At 44.4% G+C, this 18292-nt stretch overlaps 1 protein-coding gene across 11 annotated transcripts in view; it reads left to right on the top strand.

Annotated features, from left to right (window-relative positions):
• myo18ab (myosin XVIIIA b) overlaps positions 1 to 18292 on the top strand; it is a 189784-nt gene that overhangs the window by 101030 nt on the left and 70462 nt on the right. For all 11 annotated transcript variants that reach the window (XM_055225936.1, XM_055225937.1, XM_033976697.2 and 8 more), the window contains 4 exons: positions 1323 to 1451; positions 11226 to 11369; positions 11510 to 11599; positions 15143 to 15262. In XM_055225936.1, coding sequence (XP_055081911.1) covers positions 1323 to 1451; positions 11226 to 11369; positions 11510 to 11599; positions 15143 to 15262 — 483 coding nt within the window. The remainder of the gene's footprint in view (positions 1 to 1322; positions 1452 to 11225; positions 11370 to 11509; positions 11600 to 15142; positions 15263 to 18292) is intronic.

Raw genomic sequence — 18292 nt, forward strand, 5'->3', positions numbered from 1 at the left:
CCCCTCCTCCGTCTCCCCTCCTCCATCTCTCCTCCTCCGTCTCCCCTCCACCGTCTCCCCTCCACCGTCTCCCCTCCTCCATCTCTCCTCCTCCGTCTCTCCTCCACCGTCTCTTCTCCTCTCTCTCTCCTCCTCCGTCTCTCCTCCACCTTCTCTCCTCCTCCGTCTCTCCTCCTCCCTCTCTCCTTCTCTAGAGCATTGTATTGTAGTTGATAATTTGTGTTTTTGAATGACTAGAACACTTTTTTATTTTAATTATTTGCTGTGGGCGACTCCTGGATGAATATGTTCAACGACCTCTTTATATTTGTCTCTGGCTCTTTCTCTCTCTCTCCCTCTGCTCTTTCTGTCCATACCCAAACCTCTCTTTCTACCTCATCCTCCCTCTCTTCTCTCCTCTCTCTGCTCCCTCTCTCTTTTTCTATCATCTTCCTCTCTCTGTCTTACCTCTCACCTCTCCTCACCTTTCTCTTTCTCTTAGTCTCTTTCCTATTCTCACCTCTCTGTCATTCATTCCTCCTCTCTGTCCCTCCCTTCTCATTATCTCCTGCTTGATCTCCCTCCATACTGTTACCTGTCTTTTTTGCCCTCCCTCCTTCATCGACCTCTCTCTCTATTTCTTCCCTCCTTCCCCACTTCCCCACTTTTTGTCATTGTCTTTCTTTTTCCTTTCTTTCTGTTCTTTCTATCCATACCCAAACCTCTCCTCCTACCCCCTCTCTTCTCTCTGCTCCCTCTCTCTTCTCTTGTTTTCCTCTCACTTCTCTCTCTTTCTCTCTTTGTCTTTCCTATTCTCACCTCTCTCCGTCATCCCCTCTCCCTACCTCCCTTCTCATTATCTCTTGCTCTCTCTCTTTCTCCATACTGTTACCTCTCTTTTTCTAATCCCTCCTTCTCCCCCCTCTCCCTCTTTCTTCCCTCCTTCCTCACTTCTCCACTTTCTCTCATTCTCTCTCTTCTCTCTCTTTACTCTTTCTTCCCAAACCCAAACCTCTCCTTCTACCCCCCTCTCTCTGCTCTCTGCTCCATCTCTACTTTCTCTCTCTGTCTCACCTCTCTCTTCTCTCTCTTCTCTCTCCCCTCCACCCCTCTTCTTTCCTCTCTCCTTATGTAGATCTATCCATCATATTGTGTTGTATATCGTATTTTAATGATCTGATATTTTGAGTTTAGTTCAGAGTTGAGCCTTTTGTTCTTCTTGTATCTGTTTGTTTTTTCACCATTTAAGGTTTAGGTCCAACTATTGTATCTTTAGGATTGAATAGCGACATTATTTTGTGAATCTAAAGTAAAACCGTAAACGTGTGTGTCTGTGTCTGTAGGTGTTCTTCAGAGCGGGGACTCTCTCCAGACTGGAGGAGCAGAGAGACCTCCAGACTCGCACAAACATCTCTCTGTTCCAGGCGGCGTGTCGGGGGTTTCTGGCTCGACAGGCCTTCAAGAAGAGGAAGGTAAAGACCGCTGCAAATACAGTCTGCGTTTTTTTTCTCCCTCTCTCTCCCCCTCTCTCTGTCTCTCTCTCTATCCCCCTTTCTCTCCTCTCTTCCCCATGTCTCTACTGTCTTCCCTCACTCTCTCTCTTCACCTTCGCTCTTTCCTCTCTCTCTTCTTTCTCCTCTGTTTCCTCATTCCTCTCTTCCCCCTCTCTCTCCCCTTTCCCCCCTTTCCTTTTTCTCGTCACCTTCTCTCTCACGCTGTCCCTGTCTCTCCTCTCTCTCACTCTGTCCCCTCTCTCTCCTCTTCCCTTTCTCCTCTCTTCCCCCTCTCTGTTTCTCTCTCTATAACTCCCCTGTCACCCTTCTCTTCCCCCCTCTACTGTCTTCCCTTTCTCCCTTTCTTGCACTTTCTCCCTCTCTCTCCCCCTCTCTCTGTTTCTCTTTCTATAACCCTCCCCCTCTCACTCCTCTCTTCCCTTCTTTCTCCTCTCTCCCTCTCTCTTCCCTCTCTCCTCCCTTCCCCCCTCTACTGTCTTCCCTCTCTTCCTCTTTGCCTTCTCTTTTTCCTCCCTATCTCCTCTTCCCCCTCTGTCTTTCCTATCGCTCTCCTCTCTTTCCTCTCTTTTCACTCTCTCCTCTCTTCTCCCTCCCTCTACTGTCTTCCCTCTCTCCCTATTCACCTTCTCTTGTTCCAATTTCTCTTTTCCCCCCTTTCTCTTTCCTCTGTCCTCTTTATCTCCTCTCCTCCCCCTCTCTCCCTCTTCTCTTCCCTCTCTTTCTCCTCTCTCTCACTCTTTCCCCCTCTCTCTCCTCTCTTCCCCTTCTCTCTCCCTCTCTTCTCTCTGTGTTGTGATGTATCGTCCCCAGCCCTTGCGTTCCCTTTGGAGCAGCCTGAGCTCTTTATAATGTGTCTCTTTCTCTCTCTGTCTCTCCCTCTCTCTCTTCTCCCTCTCTCCTCTCTCCTCTCTTTCTCTCCCTCTCTCTCTGTTCCCTTTAGAGCAGCCTGAGCTCTTTATAATGTCTCTCTCTCTTTCTCTCTCTGTGAGGTGGAGACTCTCCTCAACAACAACCAACTCAATTATACCACGGCCTAATGACGCTATTCTTTTCAGTTTGTCCTTCGTTTGACTTTAGGCTCATGAGATAAATATAAAAACACATGTGGAGACGAGGGCTTAGTGTTGTCACCAGACTAAAATGTATACATCACTGTGGTAGTATGGTAGTACTTTTTCTATTTCCATGTGTCCTTATATCTGTGTACTCCCTCAGTGTGCAGTAGGTTCACACTGCTCCATGGTATAAACTCGTCTATTTGTCTTAAACTTGTGAAAGATGCAGCTCAACATCATTCTAAAGATATTCAGGAAAGGTTCATTTCTGTCCTGTCAATGTGACATTTTAGTATCGATACCTGCTCAAATGAGTATGTACTTTCAATACTAGTTTTAGTATCAATTAGTATGTGATTTTTGATACTTTAAAGCAGGGTTGTCAAACTCATTGTCACAGAGGGCCACATAAACAAAATGGCTGCTCTCAAAAGGCCAGACGTAACTGTAAGATAAATGTTACTGCGTTTTAATCTTGTTAATTAACTGTTTCTATATTTATTGCTTTTTCAAGTTACAAATATTACATATGGATTTGCATAGATATGAAAAAATGTCTGTTTAACTGTGTATCTAATGATAAACTGACATTTTAAAACAGTCAAACCTTTTAATTTACTTTGTCGCGGGCCATATGAAATGCCGTGGCGGGCCGAATTCGACCCACGGGCCTTGAGTTTGACAAATGTGATGCTGATTGAGGCTGTATCTGATTTTGAACCATGAGTCAGGAACATGTTTTAGCTTGAACTTTTAGCTTGAACTTTTATAGATGTATTAAAATAAGTGGATATGGTATTACCCGCTCAGAGCCGTCTTGAGTTGGACTAGTGGCCACTCATTGGTACTGCAGCGAAAAAATCCCTCCTGCCCAGAAAGGATTTGTGTCATAGAGCGAAAGGACTGACAGGGCACCGTTTTTTTTGGGCGATTTTTACTTATTTTCAGATCATAAACTTTTTCTCAACCCAAAATCCATCCATCTGTTGTCTTAAGAAAGCGTTTTTTTTAATCGTTAGCTTCGGCTACGCTCTGTCGCTCTAGCTACACTCTGATTGGTTAGAGCGATCACATAGTACGACGTGAACGAGCATGTGAGCGACTTAAAACATGGGTCAGACGCTCCTAGAAGCACAAACTTTAGCGTTTACAGTCGGTAATTTATTTATTATTCCCTTGCCTCCTTCGCGGCCGCTCCGTTCCACTCGTTCTTGTCGCGCAAAGGCTAAACTCGCAACATCCGTCATTGAGCACGACCCTTTGACTCCAGCGGGCGGCCATGTTTAACCCTGCGTCTTGTATTGCCCCACAGAAACACGGAAACTACTGTCTGGGATGGTGTCACGCTGTCGTTTCCTTATAGTTCCTCAATCCTTATTACCGTTCTACGCGTTTATCGATCTCACGGAAAGATCAGGAAACCACAGAGTATCATGACGGACATTTGAATCTGACTTGTTGAAGCGGCGGAACGAGCCGAGAAATTAGACTTTTGTTACATCCAGTTGAGAGAAAAGCGCAGACAACCTCCTTCTGCAAACTCTATAACTGCATTAATCACCAATCCCATCAATTCTCCAAACTTTGTAAACTCGAAAATCGCAGCAAGTTTAGTTTTGCGAAGTTCCAGACATGCTTTTGTTTCACACAGTCTGGATGCTTTTATTTTCTCCTCAAACAAAGCGTCTACGATGTGTAAAATCCATCAGCCGCTTGTCTTTGTTCACTACACGACTAAACACATCCCGGGCCTTTTTTACACGTCCTCCGGGTGCAGTGTTTACCTGAGGAGATGAGGTTCACGTGGAGACCTTGGGCTGCTCCAAAGTCACCAAACTTATGTTAATAGACTGAGTTTGGAGCGAGTTTACGCGTACACACATTTGTCAGGACGGTGACTTCTGGATGGCAGTTGAACCGTCTCCATTTCAAAAAAACTGTCCTGATTTACTACGTTTGGCAGGGCAAGTTTATTTTTACAGCGCAAGTCGTACACAAGGTAATTCAAAGTGCTTTACGGAATAAGAAAGTCATTAAAAAGTCATTTGAAACCCGCTCTACCTTGGACCACTCCTACGTAAATGAGGGATTACACCAAAAAGTATCGAAATATTTGAAACGCTAAACCTTTTGCAGTTTTCTACCGTGTTAGAATGTCACGTTATCCTCGCCAAAAACACGCCTGAAGAGGTTTTAGATGCATGTTTGAGTAGTTTAGCGATCTCTCCCCAGCGCTTTTTAACTCTTCCTTATGTTTAGCTCTGAGATTCTGTGTAAAGCTCCGCCCACAAGGCCACATCACGCACGCTCCCACGCGACAACTCTCCATAAATATACAGAAATATGATACAAAACTGCACTACGACTTCACAAACCTGATGTGATGTGCGGTAGTTTCATTAGAGGGATGCACGGTGACTTAGCACAGAAAGCAAAGTACCACATAGAAGTAAATACCTCCTCTTTAATACCCCTTAGAAGTAAATACCTCCTCTTTAATACCCCTTAGAAGTAAATACCTCCTCTTTAATACCCCACAGAAGTAAATACCTCCTCTTTAATACCCCATAGAAGTAAATACCTCCACTTTAATACCCCATAGAAGTAAAATTCCTCCTCTTTAATACCCCATAGAAGTAAATACCTCCTCTTTAATACCCCATAGAAGTAAAATTCCTCCTCTTTAATACCCCATAGAAGTAAAATTCCTCCTCTTTAATACCCCATAGAAGTAAATACCTCCTCTTTAATACCCCATGGAAGTAAATACCTCCTCTTTAATACCCCATGGAAGTAAATACCTCCTCTTTAATACCCCATAGAAGTAACATACCTCCTCTTTAATACCCCATAGAATTAAATACCTCCACTTTAATACCCCATAGAAGTAAAATTCCTCCTCTTTAATACCCCATAGAAGTAAATACCTCCTCTTTAATACCCCATGGAAGTAAATACCTCCTCTTTAATACCCCATAGAAGTAAAATACCTCCTCTTTAATACCCCTTAGAAGTAAATACCTCCCCTTTAATACCCCATAGAAGTAAATACCTCCTCTTTAATACCCCGTAGAAGTAAATACCTCCTCTTTAATACCCCATAGAAGTAAACACCTCCTCTTTAATACCCCATAGATGTAAAATATCTGTCTTTTCTACCCCATAGATGTAAAATACCTCTCTTTTCTACCCCATAGATGTAAAATACCTCTCTTTTCTACCCCATAGATGTAAAATACCTCTCTTTTCTACCCCATAGATGTAAAATACCTCTCTTTTCCACCCCATAGATGTAAAATACCCCCTCTTTAAACTTGTTTGGATGTGAATAGGCTCTACATACATATTTTCTTGGGGCCTTTGGGACAGACGAGTCTCTGCTTCGTTACAACTAAAGAACTAAATCAATGAGTCTCTCTCCATCTTTGTTTGGCTGCTCTGGGAAAACGCCAACTCAAACTAGTATCACATTCTGTCAGTGTGAAAGAGGGAGGGGAGGAGAGAGGAGGAGAGGGGTGAGAGAGGGAGAGACGGGAGGAGAGAGGAGAAGGAGAGGGTGAGACAGACAGAGAGAGAGGGGAAAGAAGGAGAGGGAAGGAGAGATGGAGGGGGGAGAGAGAGAGAGGAGAGGGGGAGACAGACAGAGAGAGAGAGGGGAAAGAAGGAGAGGGAAGGAGAGATGGAGAGGGGGGGGAGAGAGAGGAGAGAAGGAGAGGGGGAGACAGACAGAGAGAGAGAGGGGAAAGAAGGAGAGGGAAGGAGAGATGGAGAGGGGGGGAGAGAGAGAGGAGAGAAGGAGAGGGGGAGACAGACAGAGAGAGGGGAAAGAAGGAGAGGGAAGGAGAGATGGAGGGGGGGAGAGAGAGAGAGGAGAGAAGGAGAGGGGGAGACAGACAGAGAGAGAGAAGGGAAAGAAGGAGAGGGAAGGAGAGATGGAGAGGGGGGGAGAGAGAGAGGAGAGAAGGAGAGGGGGAGACGGACAGAGAGAGAGGGGAAAGAAGGAGAGGAAAGGAGAGATGGAGGGGGGAGAGAGGAGAGAAGGAGAGGGGGAGAAGAACAGAGAGGGGGGAGAGGGACCCAGACAGAGAGGGAGGGGAGGAGAGAAGAAGAGAGGGGTGAGAGAGGGAGGGACGGAAGAAAAGAGGGGGAGAGAGAAGAGAAGGAGGGGGGAGAGAGACAAAGAGAGGGGAGGAGAGAGGGAGGGACGGAAGAAAAGAGGGGGAGAGAGAGAAGAGAAGGAGGGGGGGAGAAAGAGAGAGGGAGGGAGGGAAGGAGAGGGGGAGAGAGAGGGGGGAGGAGAGAAGAAGAGGGGGAGAGAGACAGAGGGGGGGAGAGAGACAGAGGGAGGGAAAAGGAGGAAGGGGAGGAAGAAGAAAGGAAGAGGGTGAGAGTGACAGAGGAAGGGGAGGAGAGGGAGAGTGGAGAAGTGGTTAGGGAAGAGATGGGGAGAGAGGAAGAACAGAAGGAGGGGGAAAGAAAAGAGGGTAGGGAGAAGGATAGAAAGTGAGAGGGAGGGATGAGGGAGAAAGGAGTGGGGAAGAGGGGGATGAAGAAAAATGGAGAAAGATGGGAGGAGAGAGGGAGGGAAGAAGAGCAGAGGAGGGTAGGGAGAAGGGCAGATGGCGAGAAGGAGGGATGAGGGAGAAAGAAGGAAAGGGAGAGTGGGTTAGAGGGGGATGTACAGAAAGTGACTGGAGAGGGAGAAAGGAGAGGGAGGAGGGAGTGGAGGGGAAAGATTGAGAAGAAAGGAGGAGGAGGAAGGTAAGTGGGGAGATTGAGAAAAGCGAAAGAGGGACTGAGAGAAAGGGAGGAGATGGAAGAACGAGGGGAAAAGAGATGCAGGAAAGAATGGAGAAAGGGAAGAGAAGAGGGGGAAGAGAGAGAGAAGAGGAGATGGGAGAAAAGAGAGATGGGGATTGGATGGGAGAGAGAAAGAATGAAAGAGAAGAGAGAGGGCACATGGGACCCCTCGAATGGCAGCCTAATTAAACAGTAGCCTGGAGATACAAAGAGGAAACAGGTGGAGGAGCTGGTGGAGGAGCTGGTGGAGGAGCTGGTGGAGCCTGGAGTGAAGGACACGGAAAGGGCATGTGTCTGATAATACAGGGACAAGTGTAAGTGTGAGTGATGTTATGCACGAAATACATGAAGGATTTAATACTTCCAACACGGAACAAACGAGTAAACATGTACGCCGCTTCTGGACGCAAACGAACAGCTCACGGGTCAAAGACGACGTACTGCACTTGTGTCGCTCTACACTAATAATCTACGACACAAAAGGATCGTCGTGTTATAATTTACACATTTTAAATCTCAATATTCACCTAAAACGACTTAATAAAAGAAACAAGTCAGCTGGTTTCTCCTATAGAAAACGGCGGTGTCCAGTGGGAGCTAACATCGCCGTAAACGTCATCACGACAAAGAGCCATGTAGCTGACGGCGCCCCCTGTGGATAGCTGCGCATCACACTAGCGAGTAGCTGAATCCTACACGTGTCACCGATTAAAAAAATAAAACTGGATAATGAAGTGCGTACGTCACAGTGTATCAGGTGAAAACGGTTGAACGGCAAAATGGCGTCTTGAAAATAAGCGATAAAAGATTACTCAAAAGTGAATCACTCCAAAAACAACTTAATACCTCCTCTTTAATACCCCATAGAAGTAAATACCTCCTCTTTAATACCCCATAGAAGTAAATACGTCCTCTTTAATACCCCATAGAAGTAAATACCTCCTCTTTAATACTCCATAGAAGTAAAATACTTCCTCTTTAATACCACATAGAAGTAAAATACTTCCTCTTTAATACCCCATAGAAGTAAATACCTCCTCTTTAATACCCCATAGAAGTAAAATACTTCCTCTTTAATACCCCATAGAAGTAAATACCTCCTCTTTAATACCCCATAGAAGTAAAATACTTCCTCTTTAATACCCCATAGAAGTAAATACCTCCTCTTTAATACCCCATAGAAGTAAAATACTTCCTCTTTAATACCACATAGAAGTAAATACCTCCTCTTTAATACCCCATAGAAGTAAAATACTTCCTCTTTAATACCACATAGAAGTAAATACCTCCTCTTTAATACCACATAGAAGTAAATACCTCCTCTTTAATACCCCATAGAAGTAAATACCTCCTCTTTAATACCCCATAGAAGTAAATACCTCCTCTTTAATACCCCACAGAAGTAAATACCTCCTCTTTAATACCCCACAGAAGTAAAATACCTCCTCTTTAATACCCCACAGAAGTAAATACCTCCTCTTTAATACCCCACAGAAGTAAATACCTCCTCTTTAATACCCCATAGAAGTAAATACCTCCTCTTTAATACCCCATAGAAGTAAATACCTCCTCTTTAATACCCCATAGAAGTAAATACCTCCTCTTTAATACCCCACAGAAGTAAAATACCTCCTCTTTAATACCCCATAGGTCTGATTTAAGTGATACTACACACAAAATCAACTTTTATGTGATACTAAATGATATATATTGTATTGTAATAGCACTGTACTACAAGCCATATTTCTTGTTTTCTGGTCAAAAACAGCCAAAAAACTGGAGTACTGCATGATATGTACTACAAAACCAAGTACTACATGATTTTTGGGTGAATATATCATTTTCAAAAACAATAAAAGGAAACATGGTGATCTAAATGTTTCCTGTTAACAGTTAATACCCCGTAGAAGTAAAATGTGTTTATGTTTAGCTGTAAGAATCTGTAGACTACAACTTCACAAACCTGACACGATGTGCAAAGGGAAAACAAAACCGAAACTTATAAAACAAGTTAATACGTTGTTTTGGACGAATTTAGCATTTTCAAAACAATAAAAGGAAAACATGATAATCCAGATATGCTCCTCTTTAAACATCCATGAGTGAAACGGTCTGAAAATAAAGACTTAAAAATGGTCGAAATCTTTGCGCTTCACGTATTATTATAACATTAGCCACGTCTGCTCTAATCCCGTTGGAAATGACCAGCCCCTCTCCTAAAGCCCTTGATTGTGTCTGCTCTCGTCTGTCTGATAGAGCGTCCTCTCATTACGTTAGGCCGGCTCTTCATGACTGTGTGAATGGGGCTTAATGCTGTAACAGGTTGTGTTCATGATCGCGCTGAGAGCACTTAGTCCCAATTGTAGTGTGTAATCGTCCCTCCACATCCCCGCGGCTCTGCTTGATGGCTCCTAATGTCTCTTCCGCGCACTCACTCCCAGCACTGATGCTTCCATTTTTGCCGGAACGGTCGCTGCCTGGGCCATTCGTCAAAAGTTAAAACTGTTTTGGAGCGAGCGGAGACGCGGATGTTGACTCAGCCCCTCACCTCCTCTGCTGCTGTGGCGGAGGAAAGAGAGGGAGGAGACGGGAGTGAGAGGGGCTGTGTCGCGCCGTTTACTGATCTACGTTATGATGTTGTTTCCTCTTCGAAAACATACATGGAGTTTTGTTTCATTCATGCAAACCCTGCGTTTTTAGGCTGAGTTTTTGTCTCAAACAGAAAACGCTCTGTTCCACCTTGTGATGTCATCATGTGGTAATACAGGAAGTGCTCCGCTGTGTTTTTAAACTCCACACACCTTCATTTCTTGAATCATTTGGATGATTTCAGCCCTGGAATTGCCGATCTCTACTGAACAAAAGGTAAAAGGAGCTGTTAACGTGAAAACTATACCACTTCATGACATCACAAGGTGGAACAAAACATTTTGAGCTTTGGAGATGTTACAGACTAATAATAAAGTGTGAATCAAACATGTGTGAATGAAACAAAACACAACTCCAGGTCTGTTTTTGAGGAGGTAACGACATTAGAACACGACTAAAAACTCACAAGTCGCTTTAGTGTATTATAGGACCTTTGAATGAATGAATGAGTTTTATTGTATTGAGAAAGACAAAACAAAACATTTTCTTTATTAATTATGACCAAAAAAGGATTGGGCTGAAGCTGTGTGTTTATGTAAGCCCAACCCTACCAACACATATCAACTCCACAGTACAATAACATAACAAAATCCATTTATTTTAATCAACATCTTAAACACAGATGTCTTGACTCCTACAACCTACAGCAATGTACATGTATGAATTAATTAATGTTTTAAACTTTTTGAATCTAAACTACATTTTAATTAACTTAAATTCACAATTGACATCGTGCCAAAGTCTTATTCTTTTAAAATGATCAAAGGTTTTCATAAAAATCATACATTTCCCAGATCATCAGCCCTGACCCTTATGACACTGATGAAGACTCTGTTGGACATTTTTAAACGCGCCCGTGCCTGATTTTTACTCTTAAAAACATAAAAATCAGAACTACTTCATGATTAGTTCACTCCTCACTTACCTTATGCATTCAGAACATTCTAACCATTCACCATGATGAGTTTATAAGTGCTTTTCACAACTCTCAGACACTAGAGCGGAGTTTTACCGGCACGCTGAAGCTAACGACAACTAGCATTCTAACGCGCACTTTCTCTTATTTTTGCTCAACTAAAAATATCAGGTACATGCCCTTTAATAGAGTCTTAAAACTTCTTAAAATGTGACTTTTTCTAGCCTATTTGTGAAGAAAACACGCAGTACTTAGTATATAATGTGTAGTATTTAGTGTATTTATTAACATATGTGTGTGTTTGTGTGTCAGATCCAGGACTTGGCGATCCGCTGCATTCAGAAGAACATAAAGAAGAACCGAGGGGTCAAAGGTTGGCCCTGGTGGAAGCTGTTCACGACGGTCAGGCCGCTGATCGAGGTGCAGCTGACCGAGGAGCAGATACGCGGAAAAGACGTGAGATTTTATTACATTATTATACCGTTTATAATCGGTCTAATCCACTTTATAAACTCCATATATTTAAGAGCACATACACTCGCTCACACTGCCAAATGTTTTCTCTTACTTTTACTAAACGTGGGTGTTTTTAACAGGAGGAGATCCAACAGCTGAAGCAGAAGTTGGAAAAAGTGGAAAAGGAACGAAACGAACTCCGGCTGAACACAGACCGCTTCGAGAGCAGGGTGAGATATTTCAAACACATTTAACAGATGCCGTATATACGTGTTGTTTATGCGGTAATTCGGGCTTTTTGACTCTCAAGACGGTTATCCAATGAGAACGCAGAATGAGCCTCGCACGAGATAAACTGAGGATGAGACAAACTTGTACGTGTTTATGTGGTTTATGTGCGGCTAATCTGCAACCTGTGCCCTTATTTGAAACCTGAGTGTGAAACTAAAGAGCCAATCACAAGCGAAGGTGTTGAAAGTAGCGCCCCGCCTGTATCGCCTAGCAACAAGGCTGTCAATCAACCTGTTGCTAACGCTAGCTGCAGTGACCTTGGGGAAAAAAAAGTCCGTTAATAATGTTCGTATCTTGATTTAGAGACAAAATAGTGGAATAAGAAACCAGGATCACGTAGAGCGGGTTAATGGGAACATTTTAAGGTCAGATTCAGCAGATTTAGTTGTCGTTGTATTTGTATTTTATTTTTAAACGGCCCATATTACATTATTTTCAAATCTATGTTATAATGTTGTTTCCTCATCACAAACAGATAAACTGGAGTTGTGTTTTTGTTTCGTTCACACACGTTTAACACACAAACCCTGCATATTTAGGCTGAGTTCTTCTCTTAAACAGAAAACACTCTGTTCCACCTTGTGATGTCATCATGTGGTGATACAGGAAGTGCTCTACTGTGTTTTTAAACTCCACACACCTTCACTAGAATCATTTGGATCATTTCAGCTCTGGAAATGCCCATCTCTGCTGAGCTAAAGGTAAAAGGAGCTGTTCACTTGAAAACTACCACTTCATGACATCACAAGGTGAAACAGAGCGTTTGAAGCTGTGGAGTTCTAGACTAATAATAAAGTGTGACTCAAACATGTGTGAATGAAACAAAAAACACAACTCCAGGTCTGTTTTTGAGGAGGTAACGACATTATAACATGACTTAAAGCTTATAAGAGTCGATTTTGCATGATATAGGACCTCCTACAGTCTCCCCCTCCTTCCAAAGTCTCCCACTCCTCCCACAGTCTCCCCCTCCTCCCACAGTCTCCCACTCCTCCTATAGTCTCCCTCTCTTCTCACAGTCTCCCCCTCCTCCCACAGTGTCCCCCTTCTCCTCTCATAGTCTCCCCCTCCTTCCAAAGTCTCCCCCTCCTTCCAAAGTCTCCCCCTCCTCCCACAGTGTCCCCCTCCTCCCACAGTGTCCCCCTTCTCCTCTCATAGTCTCCCCCTCCTCCTACAGTCTCCCCCTCCTTCCAAAGTCTCCCCCTCCTCCCACAGTCTCCCACTCCTCCCATAGTTTCCTCCTCTTCCCATAGTTTCCCCTTCCTACTGCAGTCTCCTCCTCCCAGTCTCCCTCTTCCCCCACAGTCTCCCCCTCCTACCACAGTCTCCCCCTCTTCCCATAGTTTCCTACTGTCTCCCCCTCTTCCCATAGTCTCCTCCCTTAGTCTCCCCCTCCTCTTTTAGTCTCACGTTCCTCCCACAGTCTCCCTCTCCTCCTATAGTCTCCCGCTCTTCTCATAGTCTCCCCCTCCTTCCACAGTGTCCCCCTCCTCCTCTCATAGTCTCCCCCTCCTCCTACAGTCTCCCCCTCCTCCTACAGTCTCCCCCTCCTCCTACAGTCTCCCCCTCCTCCCACAGTCTCTCCCTCCTCCCACAGTCTCCTCTCCTCCCGCAGTCTCCCTCTCCTCCTTTAGTCTCCCCCTCTTCCCGCAGTCTCCCCCTCCTCCCGTAGTCTCCCCCTCCTCCTCTCATAGTCTCCCCCTCCTCCTCTCATAGTCTCCCCCTCCTCCCACAGTCTCCCGCTCCTCCTCCTATAGTCTCCCCCTCCTCCCACAGTCTCCCCCTCCTCCCGCAGTCTCCCCCTCCTCCTTTAGTCTCCCCCTCCTCCTCTCATAGTCTCCCCCTCCTCCTCTCATAGTCTCCCCCTCCTCCCACAGTCTCCCGCTCCTCCTCCCGCAGTCTCCCCCTCCTCCTGCAGTCTTCCCCTCCTCCTCTCATAGTCTCCCCCTCCTCTTTAGTCTCCCCCTCCTCCTTTAGTCTCCCCCTCCTCCCACAGTCTCCCCCTCCTCTCACAGTCTCCCCCTCCTCCTCTCATAGTCTCCCCCTCCTCCCACAGAGAAGGGGGACACTATATGTTTGTTTGCTCAGTCTTAATTATGTGAGTGAGTGTTTTGTTTTATGAGCTGCTCCTCGCTCACCTGCTGCTCACAGAGATTTCCAGGTGTGAGCCACCTGCTGCCGGCGCTTTTATCCCAAAAATTAATCTAGAACGTCGAGAAATAATGAAAACAACAGCCTTGAAAAACACTCTCCCGGTAATGATGGCGCGCATTAAGGCATCGCTCTGCTCACCTCCAACTCCTGTAGAATAAATGACTATGAACATTATGGTATAGTGTGTTTTTAATGCTGTTCTGTGTTTTTAACTGGGCTTTTTGTCTTATTCCAAGTGTATTTTAGACACATTTGAGCCAACCGTCACTGTGAAATAAACCATGTATTGGTAATATCAGAGGTATAAATGCTTCATACAATAACTTTTTGCGATTTAAAGGTCTTAAATTACGCAAAAGTGACTCGTGTGAGCTTTAAAACGCGGTATAATGTCGTTACCGCATCAAAAAACAGACCAGAAGTTGTGTTTTGTTTCATTCACACATGTTTGAGTCACACTTTATTATTAGTCTGTTACATCTCCAAAGCTCAAAATCCTCCGTTCCACCTTGTGATGTCATGAAGTGGTAGTTTCCAAGCTCCTTTTATTTTTAGTTCAGTACATATTGTTAATTCCAGGGCTGAAATCATCCAAATGATTCTAGTGAAGGTGTGTGGAGTTTGAACACATTGGAGCACTTCCTGTATCACCACATGATGACATCACAAGGTGGAACGGAGCGTTTTCAGTTTGCGTCTGGGGTGATGGAAGTCTGGGAGTCCATGCTTAGGCTAGTGTCTCCATGACCCCAGGATAAGACAAAGAAAACGGATGGAAGGAGGGTTAAAAATAGGCTTAAATCTTACCTTAGTATAGTATTAGAATATACTGAAGTTAAGGCGTAAAATAAAAATACTAAAACAACACATAAAATAGAGAAACTTTATAAAACTCCATTATATTGTGAGCAGTTACACCTCGTTGGTTGAGTTGGCTCTTTTGAAAATACCGAGGTCACTTGACTGTAGCGCTGCTTAAAATATAAACACAGGGATAAGTTTAATGCGTTATATCTAAAATTGACAATATCACAGTTGTTTTGGAAATATGCAAAAATTAGACTTCAGTTCTATTCAAGTTTATTTTTGTAGCGCATTTAAAAACGACTTGCTCCAAAGCGCTTCACATAAAAGTCAAAAAACACCAAAACGTCCTGTGAAGCTAGTATTAAATGCCAGGGAGGAGAGGTGGGTTTTCAGTCTAGTCTTAATTTAGTGTAATATAGGACCTTTAAATTGGCCCATAAGTGACATATAAACTTATTTGATTGATTAATTGATTGATTAATTGATTGACTGATACAAATCCACTGCGTTGTTTCCTCCAGATCTCAGAGTTGTCTTCAGAGCTGGCGGATGAGCGTAACACTGGAGAGTCTGCGTCTCAGCTGTTGGAGAGCGAGACCGGAGAGAGACTGAGGCTGGAGAAGGACATGAAGGACCTGCAGGTATGAACTCTGACCTTCGCCCGCGTGGTTTCACTTGACGGGGCATCTGACACGTGTTCCCATGGTGACCAAGTGTGTGTCCATTTGGTGTTTTGGAAAAAAAGTATCCAAAGCGGTTTCTGGTGGTACAGTTCTTTTGTTTTATTCACGGTTCCTTTGTCACATTACTTTTTCCCAGTCGCGGTCGCCATTTTGAGGACTTTCAATAATATAATATGTTCATTTAAATAGTTAATTACACGTTTCCTCATTTCTCAAGACAATTATCAATCATAAAACACAGCCTCGTATGAGTTTCTCCTTTGGTTCTTCTTCTCTTAAACAGAAAACGCTCTGTTCCACCTTGTGATGTCATCGTGTGGTAAAACAGGAAGTGCTCCACTGTGTTTTTAAACTCCACACACCTTCACTAGAATCATCTGGATCATTTCAGCTCTGGAATTCCCCCACCGCCGCTGAACAAAATGTGAAACGTCGCTGTTAACTTGAAAACTACCACTTCATGACATCACAAGGTGGAACAGAGCGTGGAAAATAGAGGTAGTTGTGTGAAAAAAGGGCGAAAGTACGTGCTGATAACTCCTTTAACATGATTTTTACGGCAAAAAAAATAATAAAAAGTCTAGACGAGCTGCTCAGGTGCTCAGTACTTAAAGGGTTCAGTTGAGATTTTAGTATCATTTTTAAAACCGTAAGAGCACAAACAATCAAAACAAACTATATTTACTCAAAAATAAACCAAAATCTTTCCTCTCCTGCTGTTATATCCATTAAAATAACCCTGGACCATTGCCTCTTTCAACACTGCACTATTACAGCTAATGAAAATGGAGCCACTGTAGCCACTGTGCAAATAGAGACGAATAGCACTTTATAGCACAATTAGCCTTTAGCAACATGCGGCTAACAACGCTAGCTGACTTTCCAATTTAACAGGGCGGGAGGCTAATGGGAGATATCGCTTTTGAGGTACCACTTTCAGCAGATTGGAAGGGATTCAGTGATTTAGCTCAAAGTGCTCTGCCACCTGTTAACGGATACTACGAAATACCGGATTTAAGTCAACATTTTGTCTGAGTTTTGGGTCTGACGAGCAGGAAAAATGGGTTGGTATTTGATGAAGTGTGACAGAAAATTGTGGTGTTTAGGCGGTTTGTTAAAAAGTAAATTAAATGACCTGTTCGTTTGTGTTTGAGCAGCTCCTGAGGTCAAAATGTTCTCTGTACTGTCTGCGTCTAATTATAAAGAGTTTTATTGTCAGAGGATCAGGAAAAGCGCTGTTAGCATGCTAGTTGTTGGAACGGCAAAACTTCGCTCTGGCCTCTGAAAATTGTGAAACTCAATCGTGGCGAATCATTAGACTAATTCTGATTTTCAAGTTTCTAATACGGTAAAAATTAGTTGTTTAAAAAAAAAAAAAAAAGTAATATTTCTTGTTAGTTTTTCATTTTTAAAACCCAAATTTAATTAAAAAAAAAGCTGAAATGTGAGTGAATATGTGAGTGTATCCTGTATTTATTCAATAACACTTGTATTGCTTAAAAAAAAAATCCCTTGAGAGTTATGCATTCTTATTGTGAACATGACTCTCCACTGATCTGACTCGTAACTTGGCCTGGTGGCGTCGCCTGTGTGTCTCCATGGAAATAGATGTGTTTAATGTCAAACTGTGGAACATTCCAGGCAAAGTTATAACATCTGCACCATATACTCACTGTCCCTCCTCTGCACCATATACTCGCTGTCCCTCCTCTGCACCATATACTCGCTGTCCCTCCTCTGCATCATATACTCACCGTCCCTCCTCTGCACCATATACTCACTGTCCCTCCTCTGCACCATATACTCACTGTCCCTCCTCTGCACCATATACTCACTGTCCCTCCTCTGCACTCACTGTCCCTCCTCTGCACCATATACTCACTGTCCCTCCTCTGCACCATATACTCACTGTCCCTCCTCTGCACCATACACTCACTATCCCTCCTCTGCACTCACTGTCCCTCCTCTGCACTCACTGTACCTCCTCTGCACCATACACTTACTGTCCCTCCTCTGCACCATATATTCACTACTGTCCCTCCTCTGCACCATACACTCACTGTCCCTCCTCTGCACCATAAACTCACTGTCCCTCCTCTGCATCATATACTCACTGTCCCTCCTCTGCACCATATACTCACTGTCCCTCCTCTGCACTCACTGTCCCTCCTCTGCACCATACACTCACTGTCCCTCCTCTGCACTCACTGTCCCTCCTCTGCACTCACTGTCCCTCCTCTGCACCATACACTCACTGTCCCTCCTCTGCACCATACACTCACTGCCCCTCCTCTGCACCATACACTCACTGTCCCTCCTCTGCACTCACTGTCCCTCCTCTGCACCATAAACTCACTGTCCCTCCTCTGCATCATATACTCACTGTCCCTCCTCTGCACCATATACTCACTGTCCCTCCTCTGCACTCACTGTCCCTCCTCTGCACCATACACTCACTGTCCCTCCTCTGCACTCACTGTCCCTCCTCTGCACTCACTGTCCCTCCTCTGCACTCACTGTCCCTCCTCTGCACCATACACTCACTGTCCCTCCTCTGCACCATACACTCACTGCCCCTCCTCTGCACCATACACTCACTGTCCCTCCTCTGCACCATACACTCACCGTCCCTCCTCTGCACTCACTGTCCCTCCTCTGCACCATACACTCACTGTCCCTCCTCTGCACTCACTGTCCCTCCTCTGCACTCACTGTCCCTCCTCTGCACCATACACTCACCGTCCCTCCTCTGCACTCACTGTCCCTCCTCTGCACCTCTCTTACATCCCCTCTCTCTTCACCCGTCTTCAAATCCCGTCTCCATATTTGTCTTACTCTCCACACAATGCAAGTCCAGTGATAAAGTTGCAGATCTTGTTAAAGTTTTAATTGTTTCGAGTGAACAGCTGCGTCTGGGTTTGGGAGAATCTTCCAAACAAAGCCATGTGTCAGTTATCGTCTGTTTAATTCACTTTTCTGCCAGGAATT

This window comes from Periophthalmus magnuspinnatus, chromosome 13, assembly GCF_009829125.3.
Source record: "Periophthalmus magnuspinnatus isolate fPerMag1 chromosome 13, fPerMag1.2.pri, whole genome shotgun sequence".
NCBI lineage: Eukaryota > Metazoa > Chordata > Actinopteri > Gobiiformes > Gobiidae > Periophthalmus > Periophthalmus magnuspinnatus.